The sequence below is a fragment of the Hevea brasiliensis genome, chromosome 12, assembly GCF_030052815.1.
Source record: "Hevea brasiliensis isolate MT/VB/25A 57/8 chromosome 12, ASM3005281v1, whole genome shotgun sequence".
Taxonomy (NCBI): Eukaryota; Viridiplantae; Streptophyta; class Magnoliopsida; order Malpighiales; family Euphorbiaceae; genus Hevea; species Hevea brasiliensis.
The window spans coordinates 29,106,130-29,115,138 of NC_079504.1; the positions used below are offsets into that span (position 1 = coordinate 29,106,130).

General features: G+C 36.3%; 1 protein-coding gene across 1 annotated transcript; it reads right to left on the reverse strand.

Annotated features, from left to right (window-relative positions):
- Positions 1-7,184: 7,184 nt before the first annotated feature.
- LOC110662707 (probable carboxylesterase 18) lies at positions 7,185-8,289 on the reverse strand. The gene has a single exon (XM_021821786.2). It carries the CDS (start codon positions 8,166-8,168, stop codon positions 7,185-7,187), a length of 984 nt encoding a protein of 327 aa, XP_021677478.2. The 5' UTR covers positions 8,169-8,289.
- Between the last annotated feature and the right edge of the window lie 720 nt (positions 8,290-9,009).

The following is a 9,009-nucleotide window of genomic DNA, read 5'->3' on the forward strand; positions in this document are numbered from 1 at the left end:
TATTATGGTGATTGCAAACTTGCAAAGCTAGTTTAATTGCAAAGAGGAGTTGGTAAGTTTCAGAATTATCACACATATATTTCAAGATGCACGAACACATTTGCAAGGAACATTAAATAAGGAAAATTTCATAGTCTTTGTTGGCTTAATGTGAAAAAGCATCCTCAGCCCTTAGCAAAATTGTTTAGTGAAGAAAAAATAATTTCTTCTCCTTACCAATTTTATTTGTCTCCAAGGCCAGTTTTAAGAAAAGACTTGTTAGGAAAATTTTTTTTTCTCACACAAATATGTAGAAAATAACAAACTGCTGAACCCAATAGCTAAGCATTGCAACCGAATTAGTAATAGACATCTTGGCGAGAGATTAAAAAAAGTTTAATCTTATCATAGATACAATAGTGACAATTGACACAATGGGATTCCTCATTCTTGGCATTTTACTCATGATTGCAATATAAAATTGCAGAAAACATTTAGTATCTCAAGCTTATTTGTCATATCAGATTTTTCACTTGGAAAATTGATGCTTGCAAGTAACAATGTTCTAATTGAGATAATTTGACATTTTGGTTATTTTAAGGGCATGAGAGAAATAATAAAGGTACTAAAATATGTTTTCTTCTATCTCTTATAAAATTATAATTTGACATCAATAAAGGATTTGTCACCAAAGTCTTAAAATATATAAAAAGTGAACCATAATATTCCTTTTTTTTTAATAGTGAGAAAGATATCATTCATTCATGAAAGCAGAACTTACAATCCATCCCTTAACAACATATTACATAAACCACTTGGGATGTTTGAGACCCACCCAAGGGGAAAACAACCAATCCTAGCTTGAGATGTTACTTAGTTGGTACTAACATTTGCAGAACGGGGAACAAAAGCAATAGACAAGAATGTATGATTAGATAACAGCAAATTAATTTCATGAACAATGGCCTCCACTTCCCAGGGAATTTAGTCAGGAGGGGAAGAGAGTAGAAGCTTGTACTACATAGCATCACTTTAGATAACACAATTAGAGTATCCTCTGCTAATAGCAAAAATAATAGTAGCTCTAATTCCCAAACCTTCAGCCACCATAAGAGAGAGACGAAAAAATTGCTGCAAAACCATCTAACAAGGACCTGAAGAATTCCTTACCAAAATACCATATGCAACTTTAGAAGATGCATAATCAAAGGAAGCATCAATATTCAACTTGAGATAGCCAATTGCTAGAGGAGAACCTACCTTTTGAGGATTTACAGATGTTGAATTAGATTGAGGTCGAGAATGAGATTGCGGAAAAGGCCTTGTGATCATTTCATCAATCGCATTCTGGGCTCTGCAAAAGGTATTTTAGGATTTAGGATTTCATGGTTGAAAATGGCTTTGTTGTGAGCTTTCCATATAAACCAACACATGAAGCACACCAATTTCATCACTCTATTATCCATAGATAGAGACATGTCAAAAAGAGACTTCCACCGTTTTACAAAAGAAACAAAGCCCTCCTCCCTAGAACAAAACCCAAGAGCTGATCCAAACCAAGCTACCTTAGCATGACTACCAAAAAACAATAAATGTTCCAAGGCTTTTGGGCACTGATTACAGATAGAACACACTAAAGAAAGGGCACAGTAGCGAAGGAAGAGATTTTCTCTAGTGGCAAGAGAATTCTTACAAGCACGCCATATGAGCATTCTGATTTTAGGGGGAACATCCATCTTCTAAATCATATCCCAGAAAAGAGGAGGCAAAAACTAAGAAGAAGAAGAAGGAGAGACCACTTGGAGAGGTATTGCTTACATTTTTTTTTCAGATTGTGGTAGAGTGCTTTAATAGATGGAATGCCATTTCTAGAACAATGCTACACTCTACGAGGTTCCCTTTGATGTGACCCAATAGGAATTTTCACAATTTTTGCACATTCCTCTAGAGTGAAAGAGGCATACAACACAGGCAAATCCCACTGGTTTGTGCCAGGTCTAATGAGATAAAAAACATAAATAACTAGACTATCCACTTGCCAATGGCTATTTATAGAGAAACCAGGGAGTGTGGGAACCCATGGTTCCTTCCATGCATTCAAAAAAGTTGGTCCAAAAATATTCCATCATAATCCAAGCCTAAGGACTTCCCTTCCCTCTAATAAACTCTTCCACCCTGATTAAGCATGATTTCCTTTAGAAGCAGACATAAAGTTTATGTACAGGAAAGAGATACCTTTCATAATTCTCATCCAGAGGGACTATAGATTTTGCGGTAGTCTCTAAGCTTGGACAGCCAAGAGAGATAGATTGAAAATAGGCATCTCCTTAAATCCAAGACCTCCTTCCTTCTTATTCCACGAGAGCTTTTGCCAATTCAACCAATGAATATTTGATTTATCAAGAGATTCCCTCCACTAAAACTTGGCCGAAAGCTAATGGAACACATTAACAATAGAGAAAGGAAGCTTCAAAACTGACATAACATAAGATGTTATAGCTTGAATTACTGCTTTAATCATAATTTCTTTGCTCACATGGGATAAGAATCTGCTCTTCCATTCTTGGATTTTGCTAATGAGCCTTTGTTTAAGAAAACTAAGAGCCTGTGACTTAGAGCGTCCCCATGAAATCGGCAATCCAAGATTAGAGGAAAAGAGACCCTAAATTTTGAATGTTTAGTACAACAACTACATCTCTCTAAGCTAGAATTAGGAGTGTTTCTACTAAAAGTTAAATAAGATTTTCTCCAATTTATATGCTGGCTAGAAGCAGAGCTATACATCTCCAACATGTGTTTAAGAGTCATAGCTTCTTCCACTAAGGCTTGCCCAAAAAGGATAATATCATCCATAAAAAGGAGGTAGGAGAGGGTTGGGCAATGTTTATTAATTTTGAACCCCCTGAACTATTGGGATGCAAATGCTTGTTCCATCATTTTTTATAAGATATCAGACACTAGAAGGAACAAATATGGGGAAATTGGATCCCCCTGTCTTATGCCACGGGTGGGATGGAAAGACTGAGTTTTGGCACCATTGATGATCACCGAGTATTCAATTGTGGATATACATTGGAAGATCCAAACTTTTTATTGATGACTAAACCCCATTCTCCTCATGATTAATAGTAAAAAAATCTCAATTCACACTATCATAGCTTTTTACACATCCAACTTAATGGCAAAAGCCCTAAACTTCCCTCTCTGTCTGTTCTTCAAAGCATGGAAAGCCTCATGAGCAACAAAAATGTTATCCTGAATTCTTCATTGAGGAACAAAAGCTGTTTGGAAAGTAGATATAATTTGGTGTAGCATTGGCTTAAGTCTATTCGCCAAGGTTTTGGAGATGATTTTATAGGAGAAATTGTAGAGACTAATTGGACGGTATTCTAAAAAAATTAAGGGTTGCCATTATTAGGAATCAAAGCTATGTTTGTCTCATTAAGATGGCTAGGTAAAACATTTGATTGAAAAAAATTCTGCCACCATTTGCAGCACATCATCTTTTACCACATTCCAATATTTTTTATAAAAGTAGCCTAGGAAACCATTTGGTCCTAATGCCTTATAGGCTCCCATTCTGAAAAAAACATCTCTAATTTCATCCTCTGAGACTGGCTTACAAAGTTGCCCATTCACCTCCTCATCAATAACGTAGGGAATAAGATTGGAGACCCAATCCTGGATGTCTATCTGTGTTGATTGAAACAAGTTGGAAAAAAATAAGAAAGCTTCCTCTCTAATGCTCTGCCCCTCCTAAAGCCATCAGTCATTGCTGTATTGAATTTTCATAATTTGATTTCTATGATAGCGTTGAGAAGAACTGGCATTTAAAAAATAGGGATTTTGATCCCCATTGAGTAGCCAGTTTATTCTAGACTTTTGAAACTAATAGATCTCCTCAAGCTGCTATTGCTCTTTAAGAAGCTTCTTTGTTTCCTCAATATCAGCCCCTACCTCTATATGAGAATTTGTAGACATAAGATCATCCAATTGACTCGCTAGTTCCTTGATTCACTTTTTCGAATTCCCAGCAGCTAACTTACTCTAATGGCACAAAGCATTTCTACAAAAAGACAACTTTTGGGACAAATTGCTCCCTTCCTGCTTAGACCATACTTGCCCAATAATTTCGTCACATCCATCTACTTGTGCCCATCTTAGATCAAAGTTGAAAAGTTTTTGGTACCTTTGTTTTTCTGGATGGAGGAGCAAAACCAATGGTCTATGGTTCAAACCCACTAATTTCTCATGAATGAGTTGGGCCTAAGGAAAAAGTTCCCTCCATTCCATGTAAAAGATGGCTTTATCAATCCTTTCTGTTATTCTCGCATGCCCATATTGCTTGTTTGACCATGTAAATCTCCTGCCTTTGAAATCCATCTCCTGAAGAGCACAATCAAATAAGAAAGAATGATAAGCAGAGGCAATTTGGGAATTTATACCTCGGTGTTCAATTTATCCAAAGTAGAGCTACAAATATTTGAATCTCCAATAAGAAGCCATGGCATTCCAGTAATCTCCAATTTCTTCAAATCATGTAAGAAGCCTTTCCTTCCCTTGGAATCAGGATTCCTATATGTGAAAGTTACATGCCACTGACCATTCTCCGCTAATCCATCAATCCATCGATTAGAGGTTTGAAGAATAGAAAATTGAAATGCATCATCCCACCACAAGCACAACCCAACAAACATTCATTGCGGCTCCACATAAATAGAATTCTGAAACCATATCTACTCTTCCATTGATCCAAAAAGCACTTTTTTTCTTCATTTTTTTATAAGAACACACATCCCGATTTATTAATAGAGGTTAGTTCTCTGAGGGTCTTCATTGTTAGGGATTACCCGGTCTTCTGACAATTCCAGCTTAGGATCGTCATTGCATCTTTGGTGGCTTTGGGCTAGCTACCGGAGCCTTAGAGGCAATTAGAAGACTGCTACTGTTATGATCGTTACCATGTTTCTCACTTGTTGCTGTCTTTGGTTATTTCTCAACCCATGTTCCATCAGAAATCAGAATAGATCTTGATATTTTCCCTTGCAAGTTTTTCAATTTTGGCCTTCTTGGCTGAGTCTTTTTTGTGGTATCATTATGCAAAGGATTATGAAAACCCAAGAGATGTATATTAGGATTTAGGCTTGGCTTAGACAATTGTGGTCTTGGGTTTGGGATTTGTATATTTTGTAAGGCAATGACAGGGTTACTGGGGGGAATATGGATGGGCTTTCCAATTAGCTCAGCTCTTGAAATATTGGTTAAAGGGGTAAAATGAGGCCAAGGATTTGTGTTCGGGTTTTCTTGGGTTTCTCAAGCTTTTTTGGAGTTTTCAAGTGTAAAAGGTTCAGACTTCCATTTAAGTGAACATTTATCAGCCTATTGTTAGAGAGATCTAGTGAAATTGGCTTTTGGAAACTTTCCACAGGTTTGGATTGAACTAGGGTCAGTTTGCTTGTGGTCATTATTTTCTCAAAAGTAAGAGCTTGGACACATTGGGGCTAAGATGGTGATTGGTTGTGGGGAGGTATGGTATCTGAGGAGAGCTTTAAGGAGGAGATGTCAGGAGGCTCTACTTGTGTAGTTGATGTTTAGGGTGCTGAAAGGCGGTTGTGATATGATGTAGAAGGCATGGCTATGGGTTGGCTCTGATCATCTTGGGAGAAGTGCTTTGTACTCTGATGTGGGTGTTAGCTATTCTACGCCATAGAGGGTTCTGGAATAGAGAGAGACTGAGAATGAACCATTGATCTCACCATTGGAACCTCTGTGCCAGCTTATTGTCGTGGCTTGGAAGACCAAATCTCAGTACGCATCCATGGGCCAAATTCTTGGCTTTTTCCTTTATATTGAAGACCCGTTACAATGGCAACATTTGGGCAGTTCTAGATTTGATGTCTAATGAGGCCACACATGTAACAAAAATCCAACAATCGTTCCCATCTGGCTTTTTATTGGTGAACCCTTCAATTATAGACACATCCATATAGGAGGCAAAATCAATATCCAATAACTTGTGGAAAATCTTTCTAATTTGGATGGCATTTTGTTTTGTTATCTGATTTAACTACAATCCGTGTACTTGTAGCCAAAATGGGCAGAAGGAGAAATTGAGATCCTCAATTTTATTTTCAGGTAGCCAATTTTAGAGAACCAGAAGATGGTTATTGATAGACCATGGAATACCAGTGGTGACTCTGGTCTTATCTCTCTCATGAGTGAATGTGAAGAGAAAGGTATTTTGCTTCTCAGAAATGGCAGAAACTTGAAAATCAAAAGCAAGATTCCAGAACTGTTTAAGCACATTCCACACATGAATGATCGAGAATTTTTTTTGCAGCAACGATTAGCCCAACCAAGATAAGTTTGCATAAGAACGTGGCAGCCTGATCGTCTTGATTCAACTCTAGAGTTACTTCTTCCCAAGACAACATATTTGTGTTGTTGCATAAGTCATCAATGGAGATATCTAACGGCTCCATGCAATAAATACTCTGGTTGAAAGCAAAAAAAAAAAAAAAAAAAAAAAAAAAAAGGGGGGTGGGTGGGAGGGGGGGGGGGGGGGGGGGGGAGGGGACAAAACTAAAAAAAAAAAAAAAAAAAACTAAAGAGAAATAAATATGTGATATCACATATTACTAAAATAATGTAATTTCTTGTAAAACAATATTATGAAATTTATATGAAACACACATATATATATATATATAATTTACAATTGTTAACATATTGATGAAAAATTCTCACCATATTAACGAGGGAATTCAGTCTCACGTTGTCGTAATTTATCTAATCATCAATAATATTAAAAAATTAATTAATTAATTAATATTTTTAAACTAATTACATCAAAAAATCAATTTTTTTTTATTTTACGATCTAATTAAAATCCTTATTTGTATATAATGTTTGGAACTTAATTCTAAATCCTATAAGTCAAATAAAAAAATAATTTTTTTTTTTATTTATATTGAAAGTTATGAAAAGAAAAGAGCTATTCCATTTTGTAAGCCAAACTTTATTATGAATCATTTAACTTTCTTCCAAATTAAAAAAATAAAATTATTTAACATTCTTGATAGATACTATGTGTAATACTATTGAAGAGCCTTGTTGAGTAACCCTATCTCTAACCTATCAAAATTATTAATATTCCAACTCAAAATCACACAATTTTATAGAGAAATTCAGAAACATAGCTTTAGTTAAATTATGCCCCTGTATTGTTTTTTTACGAAATTCTTCATCTCCTTGAAGAACAATGAATATTCGGGTAGATCCGGAAACCCACTAAACCCGTGGATTGCATTCGGATATTCCACCAAATACACTTGTTTTCCTTCTTTCTTCATCCATTGGTAGTATTTCCTTTGCCAATCTTGCAATGTATCAAACCCTCCAATCACAAGAAGCATAGCAGGAAACTTCACACCCGATATATTATCCGACTTGGGTCCGAAAACATTCGCTGCCCGGTGGTCTCGGTCCGACCCATCTGGTAAAAACGCCTTCCAAAACCAATCCGCAAGCTTCACATTTAGAACCGGAGTTCCAACCAATCGGATCTCCGATTCTGTCCTCTCTTCTCCACCGAAAAATGGCTGCACCGATATTAAGCCAATTATCTTCAACTTCTGGAAGTCATACCCACTTGCTCTGATGGCCGAATGGTGGATCAGGTTCCCGCCGGCACTATCTCCGACCAGAAAACATTGGTTTGGATCAGCAGAAGGAGGTAAACAACCAAAATTCTCATCGATAAATTTGAGGATATCAAAGCAGTCCTCGTACTGGCATGGAAACCTATGCTCCGGAGCAAGCCGGTAGTTGACAGAGACAATAATGGCTTCTAGTTCAGACGCAAGTCTCTGGCAGCGCATTTCAGTGGCTATAGAGTCCGCTGTGAAGAAACAAAATCCTCCGCCATGCATGTAGATGATTGTAGGGCTGCTAGTGGTGTTGGAGGCGGAGGAAGGGACGTAAAGGCGGAACCAAAGATCACGGGAGGAGTCAATGATGATATCGGAAGTTTTGACACCATTTTGAGGAGTTTGAGAAGCAGGGACTTTGAAGTCGAAGAAGCTCCAGAGACGGCGGTTGACGGTGAAGTTAGGCCTGCAAGAGGCAGAAACGGCGGTGGAAAATATGAACAATGGGATGCGAGCCTTCCATGGGATGTTGTAGGACATCTCTTCGTTTGATTAGTATGTAATTAGGAAGGTAATTAAATTAAGAGTGTGTTTGGGTGATTATTGGAATAGTGGATATATAAAGGAAAATTACAGAGCTAATGAGCTGAGTTAAATTTAAAAAATAAAAAATAAAAAAATTTCTGGGCGTTCATGACATGAACTCTTCGATCGATGGGTACAAAGCACAAAAGCCAGAAATTCAACAGTTTGATTGATCCCCATCCTATTAATTATTTGTGGCTGCCCTTGTCTATTTTGAACATTTGCTTGAGCCAACTTCACTCAATATGTGTTTAAGTTTAATCAACCCAAAAATAGATGTTAATGTGATTTTTTTTTTCTTTTGGATTAAATTACTTGTTTATCCATGTATTATTTGTATAATTACCACTTAATTCTTAAATTAAAAAAAAAATAGATAGAAATTTCTCTAAGTTTTCTTTCCTCTTTTCTATGTTTTCAACTTTTATCGTTAACGAGGACTGAAAATATCTTAGTACTCTAACATAAATTATTAACGTTATATCATTATAAATTTTGCTATCATTAACGTTCTTATTCCTTATTAATCACCTTTTAACCTCATAATTAATGATTAAATTAATTAACAAAAATAACAAAAAGACAAAAGCATATGAAGAAAGCAAAATTTATATATCATCCAGTGTGTGTGTGTATATATATATATAGATTCAAGCTGACCTATGAGAGTCGGTTAGTTAAAGGCTATCAACTGTGCTTAGCAATTCATATCCATACATTCGTGTAGAAGTTTCAAACGTAAGCTTTATACACTGAGTAGGGGTGTGTAGTTTTAATTTTAATTTTGGGTTTGTCT

Coding starts and splice junctions, on each gene's coding strand:
- LOC110662707 (XM_021821786.2), bottom strand. CDS start 8,168: ATGTCCTACAACATCCCATGGAAGGCTCGCATCCCATTGTTCATATTT.